Here is a 21,402-nt window from a genome sequence, read left to right on the forward strand (position 1 = left end):
TTTTCTTTAACTTTGAATCTTTAATAAAATGCTTGATTTGTAAACTTGTGTGTTCCACAGTCTGTGCAAGGACTGCTTCTGTTCCCTTAATATCAGAGCAGAACCTGCTTACAACATATTGGAAATGTTCAGTACACATTGGCATTATTAGTTTAGGGTCAGTACAGAAGTGACGGGCCAAGACAGTAATTCAGAGAAGAGGGAAAACCATTGCATATTTCTGAAGATACTCATGTATAAAAAGTAAACCCTGGACGTGCTGAAAAGGATTGGCCAATATAGTCAGGAGCTTTACTATTCCCTGTGCATGGAATGAACAGAATCCATTTACAAAGTGCTCATACGCTATTTAAACTTTGGTCCAATTTAACATTATACTGGTCATCCAGCCACTACCCAGAATTAGATTTGACAGTCAGAACCTCTCCCTTTTAATTGGCACAGGAGGGACAGGACAGCAGATTAGCATAAGCAGCTCTCAGTGGACCTCTGGCACTAATTAGGTGTGGTACAGAAGGACATCAGCATAGAGCTGTGAGGATCAGGCCTCTACCTACAGCTAGAGTAATCCTCAAGAAAAAAAAAAAGCAGCAGAGAGAACGGGGCTGGAGAGGATACAGGGTCCAGTCCGTGTCACTGCATCTACCCTGCTATCTCGGTCACTGTAGTCACCAGCTTCTGGCCATTCCACATAGTCTTGAACTGTTCTGGAACAGGAAACTCACTCTGTAATACAAGGAAAGAGTGCATCGTTAGATCTCCAACAGAAGAGAACTCTGTAACAATTTGATAAATGGCTACAAAACATCTACACTTTTACTTCTTAGAAGCGTATTGTATACGTGGTGCAAGATAACTCATACTTACAAATTCTCCTCCACTTCCTGGGACCAAAATGTTCATTTCTGAAGATTTTGCGCTGATTATCTCACAGTTAAGACTGTCCTTGCTTAAGTAAACATGGCAGCCATCAGTCTTATTGATGGATATTGTTGGCACTTTACCCAACACCTAACAGGAAAAAAAACAAAAATTACAGCCATGCGAGGGATTCCTACTTGTGGTTATGGGAGCAGAAGAACTTCACGTGCACCTTTGCAACCATTTTTATTACTCTAGTGCACACGTCAAAGACAAGGTTCGTGGTCCTCATCCAGCCCACCACCTTATTTTATGTGGCCTTCCAACCCGTGCAGCGTTCCACACGCCCAGCCTCTAGCTCCGGTCCCTGGGCAGCATCTGCTTGCACGGTCCTGTACGCAGTGCAGACGCTGAGGGGAGAGGTTAGCGGTCACAGACTGCACTGCCACCGCTAGGGTTGCAGGCTGGGAGAGTAGAATACCTGTAGGAATGCTGTCTGGCCAGAGACTAATATGAAGGTCGCCGTTACCACTATGGAGGACCCCATTAGGCTTGTTCTTACAGGCGCAAACGCATTTCAGTCGCACAAATATATTGTGCATTTGCATGACCGAAAATGGCTTCTGTCCACATTTTTGGACAGGTTTGTGTGCGCAAATACCCTGCGTAGTTACACACAAAAACCATGCATACAGGCCTATTGAAATTGTACACAATACATAGGTTTCCGGCGTATTCCCGCTGGCTCATTCACCTTTATAGCATGGAAAAAAAATAAGAAAATAAATAAAGATACGCTTATGAGCAAAAACCCATTTAAGTCAAAAGCCAAAAATTGTGCACGTAATACGCTGTGCAACTATGCTTGTGTGAATAAGCCCTTAATATACAGCCGGCCCTTTGTAGGCAACTACAGGGCTGATGTGGCCTTGGTGAAAATTAGTTTGACACACCTAACCTAAAGCATCTAACAAAAATGAACTTTATAAACCACTTTGATAAGATATTTTACCATGTCTGCAGGAATTGTGGACATAATGGGGTACATTGCTGATGTCTTGTACATGTTGGATTTTTGGCACAAGACAATTTAGACAGAATTACCATTGATTACCAAAAAAATTACAGACATTACACATCTCTCACTCCACGTTTCAAGATGCAGGTTTTAAGTGGAATAAGGCTGCTTTCACACCTACATTAGGGCCTAGTTGAGGAATGAAAGTCTGTTTGCTTACTGTATTTTGAAACCCCATTGAAATCAATGGAGAAAGAGACATTAGTTTTATATCAGTTTCTCCTCCAAAAACGAGCCAGGGAGATGGAAACAGTGAACCAAGCCTCAATGTACATGTGAAAGCAGCCTAAGGCCTCATGTCCACGGTTACGCATGGATTCTCAGTGCAGAATTCCACAGCAATTTTTTGCCTTGCCCACATCCATTGACTTCAATGTAAGCCGTCCATGCAGGAAATGGAGCATGCTGCAATTTTTATCCTGCGTATGTCATCCACACACCTGGATAAAAGGACATCTGCAGGTATTTAATTACCTGCGGATGCCCAATGAATGTCTATGGGCATATTTAGTTGCGCATCATCCACACGGATCCCACAATTCAATTTTGCCCGTGGACACGTGGCCTAAGGCTTTTAGACAGGTGTAAGAACTGCAACGTTTTAAAAATCTGCTAACATTTGCAGTCTTTCTAGAAGCTGGGTGGTTTTCAAAGCATGTTTTAATACTGCTTTACAGAGTTCAAATCTCTTCCTGGTATGGTTGTGAATTAGATACAATATGCAAGAAAACAGACTTTAGTCAATGGGATGGAAGTTAATGGTCATCACTAACAGGGGCAAGTGGCCTTCACTGCCAGAGATATTAGAATAAAAGGGTTGTGCGATGATTGCAAATTCTCTCCAATCCACAGGATAGGGAATAACTTGCAGATCAATGGGGCCCTCACTCCCGGGAACCCCTAAAAGAACAGGACCATGGCACATACTGAAGTCTAGCCAACAGCAGTTGTACATGCATACAGTTCAATGGGACCGCCAAGATAGAGTTCAAGCATTCTGCCATCTCAGGTGGTCCAATTGAAGTGAATGCAGCACTTTTAGAGAACAGAAGTTATGGCATAACCCTTTGAAACATTAGCATAAAATTATAAAGATGACCCAAGATTGGCTATTCCTCTCTTTGTACAATAGTCAAAGCATAAACAAAGATAAATTTACCTGCACTTTAACATCACGAGCATTAATGATTTCCACAATTCCTACTGCATCTTCAAATACCAAGCCAAGCTTCTTGCAATTGTCTTCAGAGATATAAAAATAGAGGATTAGAAAATAAGGACTAGAAAAAGCAGGAGTCATAAAAATAAATGAGGTCAATCACCTATAGTTATGGAGTTGATCTTCCCCTTGATTTGCAGTGTGCTGTTCACACACTTGTATACATACACCACCTGCTTAAGCTCGGTGTCGCTGATCACCAGATTGGATGCCTTGTCCTGGTTTTCCTGTGAAGGCAGATAGTTTACATGAATGTGTGGAGTGCAGACAGACCAATATTTCCTGCATCAATAGGTGGCATAATACCCATTTATAAGCCAAGTCACTTAGAGTTGTGTCTAACAAAAAAAGCTGGCATGCTGCTCTTGCTTGCTGATACTTTCCTAAGCTGTCCATACGTGTTCTAGCAAGGTCAGACTAACTGTAGATTTTGATAGGATTTGTAAACTAATATGTATGACTGTCACCTAAAAGGCAGAGGTCAGGGAAAAGCAGCATTGAAGCAACAGAAGACTTTTTGTAACAGCACTACCCACTAATTCAATTTAACAGGGCAAAAGAACATTCAAATGGGGAATGACGGAGAGAATGAAACTGGCCAAATAAGTGGTGTTCACTCATGGCAGGCTTTGGTATTGAGCCACAGCAGGTTACCCTTTCAATTGAAGAGGTGAAATCTGCTGTGGATCCAGTGTCAAAATCTGCATCAAAATCCACATAGGCAAGAACTTGCAAACATGCGGTTTTCACGCCAATGTATTCAAAACCGCCTTGCATCGCTTCCGTGAAGTTGCGATCTGCAGGCACGTGTTTCCCATTGATCTCAATGGGATACATCACATCCTACAACATAGGAGTGCCATGTGCCTTTTAAAAGGTCCCACTGAAAGCAATGGGCGAGGCATTCGAGGGAACGCTAAAAGCTAGTACATGCTGTGATTTTTTTTTCCGTCTCAACATCACTCCGAAAAAAAACCCAAACACACAACTGCTCCCATCTTTCAGTGCATCTTGTTTCTGCGGCGCACAAACTGCAACAAAAATGGCTTGATAACTCTAGTCTATGGGTAAGTGCGATTACTACGATACCAAACTGCCGATCAAAGCAGTTATCGGGTGTCAGCTGTAATAGACAACCTGCGTCCACGAGGTATGATGATATAACAGCGCCATCTCTCTTCATACATACCCCAACTCCACCGGACGTTAACTGTACGTCGCATCGCGGGATGGGGTTAAAGTATGAAGGAAATGTTCTTTCATAGAAAACTACGAAAGCAGGATTGCACTATTACCCACTCAAGTTTATGAAGAACACAAGATACCCACATGCTTTATAGAACACAGAAATATTCTAAACTTACATTATGTTACACAAGTGACTGCTCCCGAATACCTCATAACCTGTAGTACTGGTTTTCTAACTTGACCTTAACTAGAGTCCCAGCACAGGATTTTTGTGCTTTTGCTAGAACTATGGCTGGCTTGTACTTTAGCGTGGCCACCATTTACCCCAGCAGTGATAGATCCTAATTTAACCCACTGCTGACAGGATGTACAGTTATCTAGCCATAGTATTTAATGTGCTTCCACACCTAGCGGTACACAAAATAAGTATTACCACCACAGGCCAACCCTAGCTCCGAGCTTACTGGACAGCACTTCAATACTACAGTCTATGGTGACCCTTCCTTTATATACTTACCACCCTCCACTTCTTGCCTTCTAGTTCAAGTACGGGTGGTTCCTTCTTGGGAGCAGGTTTGGCGGCAGGAGAAGCAATGTTTGTTGGTTTAGGGCTTGTGAATGGTTTAGGCCCACTTCGGATTGGACCACTATGAGACTTCAAAGCGGGATTTTTATGAGTCTTCATATCATCAGACACGTGTTTTAAGGCTGGAACATAATGAAGTGAAACAGGTGTGACCATCTTGATATTACTCATTCAGCAAGCAGAGTTTGCACATTCTCTGTATGACCAACGCTGCTTATCTCAAGACACACAATGCAGACTCTGTTCTCGAGTACCTGGACATGGCGTCGCACTGTGCTTTAAGACCCAGAATAAAGTAGGGCTTTCAGAGCACAAGAACACTTACAATATGACATCCACTGTCAAAGCAGAGCTGGCGGATTTTGCCTAAATCCCATTCCCATCTATGGAGCCTCTTGGACTAGACAGTGCAGTATGCTGGGCTACCTTGTCTAGGAAAGTACCAGATGGCATGACAGAAACCCAGTGGACCCCATTATATTGTCAATGGGGTCTGTCAAGTCCCAAGCCAGAACAAGCACTTTGGTTATTTCTGTTGTTCAGCTTCATCATAGGAACCGTACAATGGAAATAGTGCAGGTGTGAACCCCATCCTAAAATACCAGAACATTCTTACATAAGGGATATGCATGCACAGCAATTCATTAATATCTACTGGTCAGAATTAGGCTGCATTCACATATGCAGCGGAGCTTCCGTTTTCCTGCTCCATTCAGGGAGCAGAAAAAAAAAGGGGGGGGGGGGGGGGGTAAATACACTGATGGAACCAAACGGGCCCCATTGACTATAACGGGGTCTTTTTGCTTTCGCTCAGCGGCCTGGTCTTCAGCACTTTCAGTATTTTGTTCTGTATCTGCAACGGAACTTCTGAATGGAGGTTCCAACGCAGATGTGATACCGACCCTATATGGGATAATTCAGATTCCATAGTAAAGAAATTGCTGTGCATTTCCCTTATGTAAAGTCAGAATGATATACACAGAATGTGGTTCTACACCCACCATCAGCACAGCTCCCAGTGTACTGGACTTTGTCACCACAGTATGCCTCCTGCTGTTATGTGATGCTGATTTCTAGCTGACTGATACATGTGGTGCACCATGCAGCTGCCATTGTACATTTTTGTATTAGTACAGAAGTGTTAACCAAAATATATATTTCTACAAATGCTATGGAAATTCTACACATTCAATTCCAAATCATTTCAATGTTGAACGCTATTGGTTCAACATTAAACACTCACCGAATTAGTAATATACTGGAAAATAACTCACTTTGCTTAAATATCACCTTGTGGACATGTAAACAAAAGCAAAGGGGATTCGAACTGGATTATAAAAAAAGGCACAAAAAGTGTTTAAAAATGGAATTGACTCATGCTGCTCATATTAAGAAATCTACTAGCACCTTCATTATCCAACAAGCTATATACTTGAATGCCCTTCGGTCACTATACTTTACTTGGAAGACTCACCCCTACTACAGTTCTGGTAGGGGAACAGTCCTGCGTTCACCATTGTATCACATTGTACAGTGCAGTGGAAATTGCTGCAATATGTAAATCATATTTAATCTGTTTGCCACATGAAAAACTACTGTCCTTTACTTTTTTTTTTTTTTTATACACCCATAAGATACTCTAACATTATCCCAGCAGTTACATTACATTTACCACATTATAAAGAATAAGTGCTTGCTTCTTACATCTGGTAATATCCTCTCCCTGATTGAGTTCTGCAAACAGCTGTGAGCGAGCCACAGAGTCATCACTTCCAGCAAATGCTGCAACGGGAGGAGGAGGGGGAGGTGGCCCTCCTGGAGGTGGTGGAGGAGGGGGTCCAACTCTGGGGGCACATGGAGCACTTGGTGCAGAAATGGTAGGTCCAGCCTTTGGTCCCTAAAAATGAAACAAAGGCTGAGTACATCTTCTAACCCCCTAGCTCAGTGAGATTTTACTAAAATGTAAGTTAAAAAAAAAAACAAAACAAAAAAACAAAACAAAAACACACATAACATATATTATATATAAGAAAATTCCCCCAAACTTACAGTCTTTCTCCAACTTAAGCCTGTTGTATGATGTTCCTTGATGTAGGCCTGAAGTTCTGTCCAAATGTTCAGATACAAGCGGACCCAGTCTACATGTTTCTTGTCGCTGTCAGGACCATACGAGGCAAAGGCATTACTTTTGTTCACCATAGGAACAGCTGTAAGATGACGTCTAACATATATATTACATATAACAACTTACACATCCTTGTATTCTTTTAAGACTCTGTTGGTATAAAACGTTGCTGCATCAGTCATTTCCTTCACATAGGGAACAGGCTTGGGAGACTGAGGAATAAGAGGGGAGGGAAAAAAAAACCAAAAAACGACACGTTATAATAAAGTGAACCCGTCATGTCTGACAAGCAACAAACTAAATTATGGTGCATTTAGGACAGGGAACGCAGAGTCCAGGGGGGTACACTTTTTATACCTACCCAGTTCCCACTCCCTCGCAGTCTGTGCTCCGTCTATGCACATGACATTTTATGGCTCATGCACACTTGCGTTTTTCTTCATGCGATATCGCTGCTTTTTTTAAAATGCGATTATCAATGAGACTTTCTAATGGTAAAAAAAACGCACCCCACAGAAATTGCAAAGCACCAACTTGCGATGCGTTAACATTAGAAAGTCCTATTGACAATTGTGTGAAAAAAAACGCAGCGATATCGCGTGAAAAAACGTGCAAGAAAAACACAAGTGTGCAGGAGCCCTCAGTCAGTATGCGTGCACATACTTTTTTTTGGGAGGAGGGGGTGGCAGGGGTTCGTGTATGTGCGCACCCCTACAGGAACACAGGAACACACACACACACACACTCCCAACTACTGGATAGAGGACAGCTGAAGGCTGGGACTGAGTCCCAGATCACTGGATCCAAAGCAAGAGGCAGCACTAGGAAGTTGTCAAGAAAGGTCATCTTCAGGGAGCGTATTGTTTTCTTTGAGAGTCCTAGTATAAGGCCATGTCCAATAGTGCATCCATGCAACATGTATAGTCACACAGATGTGTTGCTGTATTTGACTAGAGGGAAGGAGGGATTAAAAAAAAAAGTAAGATAATGGATGCATGACAGCTCACCATTGCTACCCATCCCAAAGCAGGAACACTTTCACTCAGGGCTGACAGATGGTTGAATAGTTTGCTGCCCCGGTTTTTCTCTCTGAAATCTTGAACAGCTCGAATCTGTTTGGATAGAGGAGCTAGAAGAGCAGAAAGATCCTTCTATAGGAAACAAAAAAAAGTCACAATTAAGTAAAAATAAACGAATATCTCAGCTTACAATAGTTTCCATTAGATGGAGTTGCAATGTTTTGCATTATTTATCTGTACTGTTAAGCAAACGAAAACTAAATTATTCATTAGGCTTTATTATAGAAGCGGACTGATGGCATCAACAAGATTGGAGCATCAGTTGTGCACAACGTTCTTCCATGCGGTCTGAGGAGAACACCTCCTGGATGTGGTGGCCCCAGTTACAGATGCAGAGCTGACTCCAGCATGACTTAGAACAGATCTGTGACCCAAGTCTGCTGCCCTTCGTTAAGGTAATGTATTACAGAGGCAGATCCTTTCTGCCATTAGCCAAAACAAGCTGCTTATAGTAGTGGTAAGACTCACAAGTCCACATGGACTGTGCGTTTGTACCACTGAAGGACATTCTTCATGTTCTACATCCATGGCTAGACCATCTGCAACACGTACACACAAAGGTTTGCAAACAGGGAACCAAGTCTGAACATGTAACAGGAAATACCCATACGCAAGAAAGGAAGTGCGGTGGTGTGAAGTTACAGTTTACCTCTTCTGGCTGCTGAAACTGCGATGCTTTCACCAAGATGTCCCGCTGTAAGTTTAGGGCCACAAGCAACAACTCCGCCTATAGAATAAGACCACAATGTTTAACTGTACAGATGGCGCACTATGGCATGGGAATGCTTATTGTCTGCCATCGTTTTGTAAATGCTCGTATCAATATGAGCAGTGTTACTGAACCACCCCTTTGCAGTTCTGGAATATATGGCGAGGCACTGGCACAAAGACAGCTTAATATGAGTAATTTATAGCATAGCGTGGCAGCATTTTTTCCAAGAGTAGAAGGCAAAATAGAACAGAATGTCCTTAGGGCCCCCTCAGACAGCTGATTCACTTGTCCACGTGCTGTGTATTTCACAGACAGCATTCAGACCCATCATAGCCAATTAGGCTACTCACATGAGTTTTTCACGTGGACCTATGGCCCTTATGAAGAGGCTTGGAGCACATCCTATTCAGAAATGGACTTGCAATGTCCACTGCACATGGGGATAGAGTAGACACGCGAGAGTGCTTTCTGATGAGCGTTGCACTCCAGAATCTCAAGCGCTGAATGTGGCTTTACAGGTCTACATTTATCCAAAACGGCTAATGGACAAGTCAAGCAACAGTTCTTAAGGGTTGGAGATGTAGATGTTATTCCCTACTCCAAAAAAAGTCTGCATACACAAGAATTATGCTGTCATCACTCCACATCAAACTATGCAAGATACATTCCACGAGTTCCCACAAACATGGTGCTCAGAAGTCCATAGAAACGTTTCCATGCTCCAGTATATACATAAGTGGCATATCCACAGAAGAGTGTTCGCCCCATCACCTACAGAGTCCCCCATGCACAGCCAACTCTGATTCTCTACTCCCAACTTGGCTGTGAAGTAAACAATGGGGGGCATGAGACCCTAGTCCCAGCGGTCAGATCTCCACAGCAAACATGCATTTTCTATGACTGCCACAAACATTAATGGTTTTAGCTCTGCACATTGTATATGCCATTCTCATCAGTGAAAAATGGGGCATGGAGGTTTCTTTCACAAGGTCCATATGAATAGCTTAATTGACTAATGGGTTCACATGCCATCTGCGGAATACCCAGACAGTACATGGCCTAAATACACAGCTGTCCCATTGGGTCCTTAGGTCAGATTCACGTGTACTGGCATGCACATTTACCGAATGGTTGTTGTGCGTTTGCATACAACTGCATTTACTATACTTTTTGCATGCACATTATACACAACGATGCTTTTGCGCATGTGAACAAACTTGGGGCTGATGTCCACGGGCGCTTTACACATACACCCATGGAAATAGGCCCTTATTGAAATCAATGGATTCGATTTTCTATGTATTGTGTACATAGATCTGCTCATGTGAATGCGGCCTTAGGCTAGACAGACTCTTCGTAGCGAGATTTTCCAGTTAACGCGCCTGTCTAAAGGAACATGCAGTGTAGCGCACGTCAACTGTTACTTTAAGGAGTTGCTGCACAATAGACTCCTATCACCCATCATGTGTTATAATAGTTTGATTGATGGGTTTCACCGAGACCCCCAGACCAGGGAATCCATGTCATCCTCTTCTAGTCACTGCAGACTCATCGTACCCACCCAGTGATGTCAGATGGACTAGAGTGACTGTCGTACACATGCAATACTGCTTCAATGGACTGACAGGAATAGACGAGTACAAGCACTCCTCCGACTCCAGCAGTCCACTAAAAATGACTGCAGCAGAGCTGTGCATGCACGAAAAAGCACTTCTTTCAATCTACTCAGTGAGAGGAGAAAGGGAGGTGTTGGGGTGCAGCAACCCCCACAGTAATGAGAAGAGGGGGTAGGGGACAAAGGACCCCCAGTCTCATGATCAGCAGATGTCCTAGTTGTTCAACACCTTTAATAGTTAAAAATGGGAAACCCTTGCTACATGTATAGTTTCCGTGACACTCACCTGTGTTGCTACATCTCCACCTATTTCCTTGCTGCTCTTCAGAAATTCCCCTACAGCTCCACCGATGGCTGCATCATAAGCCTGAACAATCTGTGCCGTGTCTACAAGCAAGTCAGACAAAGCGCCAACATGAGCAATCAATAACCCTATGATTAACATACGCTGATTACACATTAACGGCCTCACCTGCAGCACAAGAGCCGGCTCCTGACCCGCCTGCGGCAAGGCTCTCCAGCTTCACCACGGCCTTCTCCAGGCGAGTCACTAGATTCTGCAGGTCCGCCATGATTTACAACCTACACAAACGGAAAAGCTATAAAACAAAGGAACCGCTAAAAATAACCCAAACTGTAGTTCTACAGATACACTTGGAGGAGCACTTCATGCGCCTGAACTACCGGACTCTGCAGCTCAGAATAGGGAAGTGTCGCAGGAAGCAGCCTGTAGTCTTACTCCCGGAAGTGGGTGAACAAGTCCCGGCAGATAACCACACATTCCACATATCCTACCAGTCCAGTACAGGCCAGCTGTGTGCCACACTACATGTAATACCGTGTTTCTCCAAAAATAAAAGACAGTGTCTTATATTAATTTTTGTTCAAAAAGGTTTAAGTTTTTTACATGTATAGCTGCCTGGACACTATTTAAATTGACTTTTTAAATTAACTGTTAGCAGGGCTTAATTTTGGAGTAGGGCTTATATTTCAAGCATCCTCAAAAAGCCTGAAAAATCATTTTGCATCCTCAAAAATTCTGGAAAATCAGGCTATGTCTTATTTTCAGGGAAACAGGGTAGCTGCACCCTGACTACCCAACTACCATTATATGCATCAGGTAGGCTTATGTTAGGCAGCCTCACACCTGCGCTGGGGATTCCGGATGGAAGAAGTGATGCATGCAGCGCTTTCTCTTCCAGTATTTGCAGCCGCGTCTGCACGCAATTTGCAGCCAGAGGTTTTGACGCAGATATGAACCTGCCCAACATGTTGGCATTTAAAAATCAAATTGGGCTTTTGTAATTCCACTACATACATTTCCCACAACTAAACTTAAAGCGACCCTCTGGTCGTGGAGAAACAAAGATGGCCGCTCCACCTCTCCTGCGCACTGTATTAGTATGTATTGGTAGTCTTAGACACTACATGCTGCTCTGACTGGCCAGCACTGGGTAATCAAGGCAGGCGTAGTGTCTCATACTAACGATGCATATGAATACAGAGTGGAGGTCAGAGAAGCTGGTGCGGCCATCTTTGGTCCTCCAGGTCCAGAGGGTTGCTTAATAAATAAAGGGAAACAAGAACTTTCCCTCCTCATCCCTATCAATCCAGCACTACAAACCTGGTGTCTGTTCACAGTAGAAGTCTGCTGCCTACCAATCAGTAGTGACAACGTCACCACCCACAACCAGGGCACCATGATGCCAGGAGTTCAGAGCAGGGACACTGACCTGATTGGCAGGCAGTAGTCACCTGACTTCCACTGTCAATATACACCAGGAAAATGATGGGGCTGCAGTACAGGAAACGAGGAGGGCAAGTATCCATTTAAGATTATTTAAAGGGATTTGGCATTTAAAGTGTTATTTTCTGACTGATCGCCCCTTGCATTAGTATATACAAGAAACGCACACGACCGATGCCTGGCGGTGACCCCGCATACCTGTCCGGCACACATGCGCAGTAGAGATGTGACCGCGCTGTCAACAGGCGATGACGCAGATCCCGTGGCCTTTCTACAATGATGACTGTGGAAGGGCCTCGGGTCAGGGGGCTTCAATCGACTCAATGGAAGCCATCTGCATGGAATCCGCCTCAAAATAGAGCATGCTGCTATTTTTCCCCCCGCGAGTGGAAAGTCGCAATCGCTTTCCACTAGGGGGCAGGAGAAAAAAAACAAACACTTTCCCATAGCATGCTATGGCCGGTATTTGCTGCAGAACCTGCCCTGTGCATCGGGCCTTAGGCTAGGGTTTATTCGAGGTGAGATCCACTGGTGACACCTGCAGCGGAGGCAGACCAGCCTTCTCGATCTAGTTACTGTGCCGCCTACCTAGAAGGGCGATCCCGAGGTCTGTGACGATTAGGCAGTAATAGTCAGACATAAAGCAATCCTCCCGGCTCTGATACCCCACCATGCTCTGCCACCGCTGCCGGCCTCACCGACGGTCCGTTGACAAGCTGCAGCAGTGATGTGGCTGTATAAGCCTGTGATCGCTGCAGGACGGACCGTCGGTGAGGCCGGCAGGAGGTGATGGGTGGCAGAGTCAGGAGGATTGCTTTATCTCTGACTATTCCTGCCCAATTTCCACAGAACTTAGAAAACCCCTTTAAGGGAGTCCACTGACATAAGGGGGATTCTCAGGACTACTCAGGAAAGTGTAACTACTTTCTAGTGAAGCAGCGTCACCCCCAGCTGACAGGACTGCCACCAGTCAGGTGGGGGCGCTGTCACACCTGCAGTAGCTGTCCGCCCCAGGACATGTGCAGCCCGGCAAACACTACTGACAGGCGGAGGTGCCCGCACACACCAACACATCCCCAACACACACAGCCAGCAGCCGCTACCATACCGGCACATCACCCGGTGACAGCCCCGCCCTGCTCACCTCCGCCGCTGCGCCCTCTCTCCCCACTTCCGGCAGTCACCTCCCAGTAGGCGCCGCGGGAAATTTCTTCCGTGAGCTAACCGGTGGGCGGGGCCGCGGGCGGGAGGGGCGGAGCCGGCGCTGCCCTTACGTTTTCAATTGTTACTGATCCGTTAGACTCTACGCCGTGCTCTCCCGCCCGGGCCCGGTCCGCTATGCCAACATTACCGGTGCACTGCGTTATGTGCAGCGGGACGTAAGGGGCTTTCTGGCTTTAACTGAGAAAAGAGGTCTGATGCCCAATTTAAAGATGGCGGTTGCGTCCGCCTTAAAACCCCGGGATGTGGGCCGTTGCCATAGAGACAAGGAAGATCAAGCTATGACGTGGTCAACCGGATGACACAAGCAGGACCAGTAGGCTCATTCTGTTACCAAAGATGGTCAACGAGCTGGCAGTATGCGGGGCGGGGCAGCGGCGGGCTGAGGGCACCGGCGGTTGGGGCGGGTGCACGCTGACAAGTCACGACTGCAGTTACCTCCTTGCGGTTTCCTCTCAGTCCCGCATGACGTTCTGTGACACCATGGCTGGCGGCGTCCTCTGTGCACGGAATACTGCCGCGGGTCATGCGGAGGAGACTGTCAGCAAGGAGGGGCCGGCGCCCTACAGAACACGTGCTCCACTTTCAGTATGGTGCAGTGACAGGGCAGCCGTTCACTACGGGCCCTTTTTACAGGGGCAGAGAAATGTTTGTTTAACCCTTTACTGCATGAACTTCCAAACACAGGTCAAGAATTCTATTCTATAGAATCTGAAACTGACCAACTATGCCATCTAGTGGCCGCTCTGAGAACCACATCGTAATACCATGGAGTGTTTCCTATCTGTTACACTATGCAGTAGAGAGGCAGAACCATTCCCATAAGAAATATGTATTGTATCATATAAGATACAATATGCAGTTACATGCATGAATGATGGAACAATAAATTCATTCGGCGTTCAGTTTCTGCACGCATAAAAACTGATCAGCCCGCGTGCATCTATGAACAACTGCTGGTTAATGTGGAGGCGGGCGGGCTAGAATGATTTACCTACTCTGCCTCCAGTCCCTAGTGATGCTTGTACCTTGGGATCATCCAGATTCCTGCAGGAGCGATAGTCGTCCCGTGTAACAGGGCCATTAGATAGTAGTTGGCTAAACAGGTGGTTGGCTAAACAGGCATTTGGCCAATAGTCATTCCCCTCCCCCATACACATGCTGTGCATTCAGCCATAAATTACAAAAGGTGATCCTCTAGTTTTGGGACAAAATTCAGTCCTGGGAGATGAGGGTATATTATCTGCACCACTTCTCTACCAACCCTCCAGCTTCTCAGGGCTTATTCATGTCCGGCCGATATACGGTGTCCCTCTCTGCAAGGGGAGGAGGCTGAAAGAGCCGGGAGCACTGCACTGAGCTCCTGCCCCCTCTCCGCCCCTTGCCACTATTTGCAATCAGGGGGTGGAGCTAAGTCCCAGAACTTACCCCCTCCCCCTCCTATTGCAAATGCTTCCTTCTGCCCGGCACACCGGCGCTGTGCACTCTTTTTAAAAAATTTTTGGGGAAATCCTGCTTTCCTGCAGCAGAGCAGAAATGCAGCTGCTAGTGTGCCGTGGATATGGATGGCTTCCATAGGCTTCAATGGAAGCCTGCGGGAGCCGTGCATGCAGGAAACCTGCAGAAAATGGAGCGTGCTGCGGGTGATTTCCCGCACGTGCGATCCGATCGGCAGGAAAAAAAGGACATCCGCAGGTATTTACTTACCTATGGGTGTCCAATGAATCACTATGGACGCAGATCACACGTGCAGGACACCCGCGTGAATTTGCTAACTCCATTTTACTAGCGGACACGAGGCCTTAACCCTTTCCAATCCACAGTCTGAGGTCTGAAGACATTGTGATTTAAGGCTGTACAGCCCCGATGATGAAAGACGCCCGTCGGGGTTCTCTTACTGTATATTGCCAGCCTCTCTGCTGTCGGAGCTTATCTAATGTGTCACCTCATGCAGTACTGGCTTTAGCCAGCAGATAGTGCTGTTGTATAACAGCAGAAAAAGAGTACCATATATTCCGGCGTATAAGGGGACGGGGCGTATAAGACGACCCCCCCCAACTGTCACCTTGGAGTAACAAAAACAAAAAAAAACAGTACTCACCTCCCCCGGCGTTATGCAGCGCTGCTGCAGGCTGTCACTCCCTCCTCGTCCCCGACAGAGCATTGCTTTCTGGAGGCGGGGCGCGTGTGTTAGCTAATCACAGCATTAGCTTTCTGGAGGCGGGGATTTCAAGCCCCGCCTCCAGAAAGCAATGCTCTGTCGTCGATGAGGAGGGAGCGAGAGATCCCGGCGGCGAGCCCCGCACAGAAATGGAGTATGCCGCGATTTGTTTTCTGCGCGTGATTTCGCGCAGACAAATCACGGCCCTCTGCCTAGGATTGCGTGTTGTAATGCAAGCCTATGCAAGCGTGTACGGGCGGAAATTCTGCGGCAAATCCCGCCACGGAATTTCTGCCCATGTGCAGGAGGCTTTAGGCTGAGTGTCCATGGCAGGACGGAATATTGCAAGCGATATTCCACCGCGGGGGTGCACTAATGTCACCGTGGTTTTCTCCACGATGAACCTATCTTAATGATAGGTGAATCACGGCATGCTGCAATTTTTAGATGCAAGCAATTTTTCCGCTCATGTACATTGGGCTGCACTTTCCATAGTTATTCTATGGAAAGCGTGTCATGCGATTTATCACCGCGGATCATGCTTTGACAAATCTTCCATGGACAGCCAGCCTTGAGGCTTATTCACAGAGACCTGTATCAGCAGGGTTTTCACGCCCGGCCGATATATGCTGCCGCTCACTTCAGTGGGAGGAGACGTGGCAAGAGCAAGTGCACTGAGCTCCCACCCCCTGCCACTGTTTGCAATGCTAAGCTCCATCCCACCCCTCCCATTGCAAAGTGTGTGGGTGTGGGTGTGGGTGTAGGTGTAGGTGTAGGTGTAGGTGTAGGTGTGTGTAGGAGCTCAGCACACTAGCTCCCGTCTCTTCCCGCCTGCTCCCCTTGCAGCGAGAGGCAGCGTATATCGACCGGGCGTGAAATCCCGTGCAATATACGCCCATGTGAATAAGCTCTTATGGAGATGAACTGTGACACACAAAAGGTCTTTAACCCCTTCCCGCTCCAGGATATACATTTACGTCTTGGAGCGTCGGGGTATGTATGCAGAGAGGTTGCGGGGCGACCTCTCTACATACAGCGCAGGCCTCAGCTGTTTAGTACAGCTGACACCTGTGGGCAATAGCTGGAATCGGGGGGTTCATGGCTATTAACCCTTTAAATGCCACTGTCAATTCTGACAGCGGCATTTAAATCCCCCGAATGATGTTCAGGGGTCCTGTACGGTGAGATCGGGGGAGCCGTGCAGGTGTCATTGCTGCCAGGGGCCTTCTGCAAGGCCCCAGGGCTGCCTTGAGAGACTGCCTATCAAGCCATCCCCGTGGGGTGGCTTGATAGGCTGCCTGTCAGAATGCAGTATGACGTAATGCTATAGCATTACGTCATACTGCAGGAGCGATCAAAGCATTGCATATTGTAGTCCCCCGGGGAGACTTAAAAGTAAAGTTAAAAAAGATTAATAAAGTTTTTTTAATTGTAAAAAAAAAAAAAGTTATAAACGTTTAAATCACCCCCTTTTTGCCATATCTATAATTAAAAAATCTAAATCATAAAATAAAAATACATATTTGGTATCGCCGCGTCCGTAAAAGTCTGATCTATCAAAGTAGCACATTTACCCCGCATGCTGAACGTCGTCCGAAAAAAACCCCACAAACCATAAATGCACTTTTTCAGTCACCGTCTCCCAGAAAAAACGTAATAAAAAGCGATCAAAAAGTCGTACGTATTCCGAATTAGTACTAACGGAAAATACAGGATATTCCGGAAAAAATGAGCCATCGCTGAACTATGACAACGGAAAAATAAAAAAGTTATTGCGCGCACAAGATGACCGCAGAAAATAATTGAAAAAAATTAAAGGTCTTTGAAAAAAAAGTAGTACAGTAAAAAAAACTATACAAGTTTGGTGTCGTAGCAATCGTACTGACCCATAGAATAAAGTTATCATGGCATTTTTGTTGCAGTTTGTGCGCCGTAGAAACAAGAAGCACTGAAAGATGGTAGAATTTCATTGTTGTTTCCCCCACGGACTGCATCTGATCAGTAGTCTGTGAGCCCTGCAGAGCAATTATGGATGGTAGCATTCTTGTTTGTGAACTAACTACGCTTTTCTCTCTATATTACCATTATTAAGGGCTTGTAGGTTGTAGCTTTACATGGTATAAGCGTCTATAGCACAGGCCATCATCACTTCACATTTTAGCCCTTTGAGCTTGGTTCTGGTGCTGTATTCATGTAATAAACTTTGTTCTAGCATTATTGATTTACAATAAAATATATTTGGACTACTGTAATTGTTTTATTTGATTATTAGTTTAGGGATAATTTTCTTTGGTGGGTTTGTTGCATGCATAATTTAGTCAGTCAAGTACAGCAGTGGTGTAGCAAGGTCAGGTGGTACTTGATGCGAAAAAAAATTTTTCTCCCCTCAGTTAAAACACCTGGGGGGCCCGCACCCCACTTCCTATGCCACTGTCCGACACTACTACTGTCCCCTCACCGCTGCTCCTGACACGATTACTGCCCCTTCACCATTGCCCCCAATACTATTACTGCCTTCTCACCGCTGCCCCTCATACTATTACTGCACCCTCAACGTTGCCCAATATTATAACTGCTCTCTCACCGCTGCCCTGCACAGTATAACTGCCCCCTCACTACTCCCCCTCACCCTATTGTTGCCCCTAACACTTTTACTGGCCCTAATACTATTACTGCCCCCTCACTGCTGCCCCAATACTAGTACTGCCCCCCTCACCACTGCCCCTAATACTATTACTGCTCCTCACACTATCACTGCCTCCTTAACAGTGCCCCTCACACTATTACTGCCCCCAACACTATTACTGACCCCTCACCATTGCCCCTAACACTGTTACTGAACGCAATGCTATTATTAATGCCTCCTCACCGCTGCCCCTTACACTATTACTGACCCTAATACTATTACTGTCCCCTCACACTATCACTGCTTCCTCACCGCTGCCCCTAACACTGTTGCTGCCCCCAACACTATTAATACCACCTCACTGCTGCCCCCAATACTATTACTGCCCCCTCATACTAACACTATTACTAGCCCCTTACCGTTGCACCCAAAAGTATTACTGACCCCAATACTAGTTACTGCACCCTCACTGCTGACCCCAATACTAGTTACTGCACCCAACACTATTACTGCCCCCAATACTATTTACTGCCCCCTCCCTGCTGCCCCTCACACTTACTGACCCCAACACTATTACTGCCCCCTCACCATTGCCGCTAACACTATTACTGCCCCCTCACCGTTGCCCCAAACACTATTACTGACCCCAATACTATTACTCATCAACGCTGCCCCTCCCGCTATTACTGACCCCAACACTATTACTACTCCCTCATTGTTGCCCCCAACACTATTACTGACCCAAATACCATTTACTGCCCCCTCACTGCTGCCCCAATACTATTACTGCCTTCTCACTGCTGCCCCTGACACTATTACTGGCCCCTCACATTATTGCTGAACCCAACACTATTACTGCCCCCTCACCATTGTCTCTAACACTATTACTGATGCCAATACTATTACTGCCCCCTCACTGTTGCCCTGAAAACTATTACTGCCCTCTCACCGTTGCCCCTAACACTATTACTGCCCCCTCACCATGGCCCCTCAGATTATTACTGACCCCAACACTATTACTGCATCCTCACCGCTGCCACTAACACTGCCCCCTCATACGATCACTAACACTATTACTGACCCTAATACTATTACTGACCCCTCACCACTGCCCCTAACACTATCACTGCTCCCTCACCGCTGCCCCTAACATTATTGCTGCTCCAGACACTATCCCCGCCCCCTCACCGCTGCTCCAGACACTATCCCCGCCCCCTCACCGCTGCTTCAGACACTATCCCCGCCCCCTCACCGCTGCTCCAGACACTATCCCCGCCCCCTCACCGCTGCTCCAGACACTATCCCCGCCCCCTCACCGCTGCTCCAGACACTATCCCCGCCCCCTCACCGCTGCTCCAGACACTATCCCCGCTCCCTCACCGCTGCTCCAGACACTATCCCCGCTCCCTCACCTCTGCTCCAGACACTATTGCTGAACACAATACTATTACTGCTCCTAACACTATTACTGACCTCAATACCATTTACTGCACCCTCACCGCTGCCCCAACACTATTACTGACCCCAATACTATTTACTGCCCCCTCACTGCTGCCCCCAATACTATTACTGTTCCCTTACAGTTGCCCCAAACACTATTGCTGATCCCAATACTATTACTGCCCCAACACTATTTACTGAACCCTCACCGCTGCCTCTCACACTATCCCCGCCCCCTCACCGCTGCTCCAGACACTATCCCCGCCCCCTCACCGCTGCTCCAGACACTATCCCCGCCCCCTCACCGCTGCCCTAAACACTATTGCTGAACCCAATACTATTAATGCTCCTAACACTATTACTGACCAATACTATTTACTGCATCCTCACTGCTGCCCCAAATACTATTACTGCTCCCTTACAGTTGCCCCAAACACTATTGCTGATCCCAATACTATTACTGCCCCAACACTATTTACTGAACCCTCACCGCTGCCCCTTACACTATTACTGCCCCCTTACCGTTGCCCCTAACACGATTACAGATTCCAATACTATTACTGCCACCTCACCGTTGCCCCTAACACTATTACTGACCCCAACACTTTTACTGCCCCCTCACTGTTGCCCCTAACACTATTACTGCCCCCTCACTGTTGCCCCTAACACTATTTACTGCCCACTCACTGCTGACCCAATTCTTTTACTTCCTCCTCACCGCTGCCCCTGACATTATTACTGACCCCAACACTATTACTGCCCCCTCACTGTTGCCTCTAACACTATTACTGACCCTAATACTATTATTGCCCCCTCACCTTTGCCCCAAACACTATTGCTGATCCTAATACTATCACTTCCCCCTAGATTATTACTGCCCCCAATACTATCACTGCTCCGTCACCTTTTACTGCTGCCCCTGACACTATTACTGCCCCTTCATACTAACACTATATTACTGCCCCCTCACCATTGCCTCTAACACCATTACTGACACCAATACTATTACTGCTCCTTCGCCGCTACCCGACACTGGTTCCTCCCAATCACACACTGTTACTAGTGAGTGAGGGGGGAGGTGGGGGCAGTATTACTGCCCCAACACCGTAGTTCTGCCCCCTCACAGCCCGTTACTAGTGTGAGAGAAGGGCGGTATTACTGCCCCCGTACACACTAGTTCTGCCCCTTGACACGATTGCTGCCTCCTCACACACTAGTATTGTCCCCTCCACACGACTCAGTCCTCCTTCTTCCCCCTCGGCCTGACACCCTACCGCTGCACTGATCTCTCATCCAGTCCACTACTTGTGCCAAACTGCACTTGGTGGCAGCTTCCATGCTCCCGCCATCACTCCCCAACAACGGAGTCTCCTCAGGTGACCAGCAGAGCTCTTCCGGCACATCCAGCGGCTTACGTCCCCATAGCACAGGCTCATGTGCAGGACATGGCCGTAGACAGTCACATGGTCCTCGGATGTGAAGAAGCGGCGCTGACTGTCTGCTGTGATGAGCCACTCATCCCCTCCTAGTTCATCCTGACTCCTCCCAAGCCTCCCCATGCCCTGGGCTCTCATCCTCTGTCAGCCGCTCCATCCCCCTGGCCATTGGCGTAGCAAGGTCAAGTGGTGGTACCTGGTGCAGAAGCTTTGTCACCCCATCAGTGATTGCACCCGGGGCGGCCTGTACCTGCCGCACCCCTCTTCCTACACCAATGAAGTACATAAATGTTAAAAACTTAAACCCC

At 46.7% G+C, this 21,402-nt stretch overlaps 1 protein-coding gene across 4 annotated transcripts; it reads right to left on the reverse strand.

Annotated features, from left to right (window-relative positions):
- Positions 1–13,888, reverse strand: CAP1 (cyclase associated actin cytoskeleton regulatory protein 1). Of its 4 annotated transcripts, none has more exons than XM_066574191.1 (13): positions 13,870–13,888; positions 10,936–11,045; positions 10,750–10,850; positions 8,786–8,863; positions 8,065–8,208; positions 7,184–7,269; positions 6,982–7,087; positions 6,637–6,829; positions 4,864–5,054; positions 3,262–3,385; positions 3,099–3,181; positions 868–1,011; positions 1–726 (listed from the first exon to the last, which is right to left on the reverse strand). In XM_066574191.1, the coding sequence occupies exons 2-13, from the start codon at positions 11,033–11,035 to the stop codon at positions 643–645; spliced, it is 1,434 nt and encodes a 477-aa protein (XP_066430288.1). In that variant the 5' UTR covers positions 11,036–11,045; positions 13,870–13,888; the 3' UTR covers positions 1–642. The 4 variants fall into 4 exon arrangements, with proteins under 4 accessions (XP_066430288.1, XP_066430260.1, XP_066430279.1 ...); XM_066574163.1 differs by lacking the exon at positions 13,870–13,888 and adding an exon at positions 13,355–13,509; XM_066574182.1 differs by lacking the exon at positions 13,870–13,888 and adding an exon at positions 13,319–13,411.
- Between the last annotated feature and the right edge of the window lie 7,514 nt (positions 13,889–21,402).

This window comes from Eleutherodactylus coqui, chromosome 1, assembly GCF_035609145.1.
Source record: "Eleutherodactylus coqui strain aEleCoq1 chromosome 1, aEleCoq1.hap1, whole genome shotgun sequence".
Taxonomy (NCBI): Eukaryota; Metazoa; Chordata; class Amphibia; order Anura; family Eleutherodactylidae; genus Eleutherodactylus; species Eleutherodactylus coqui.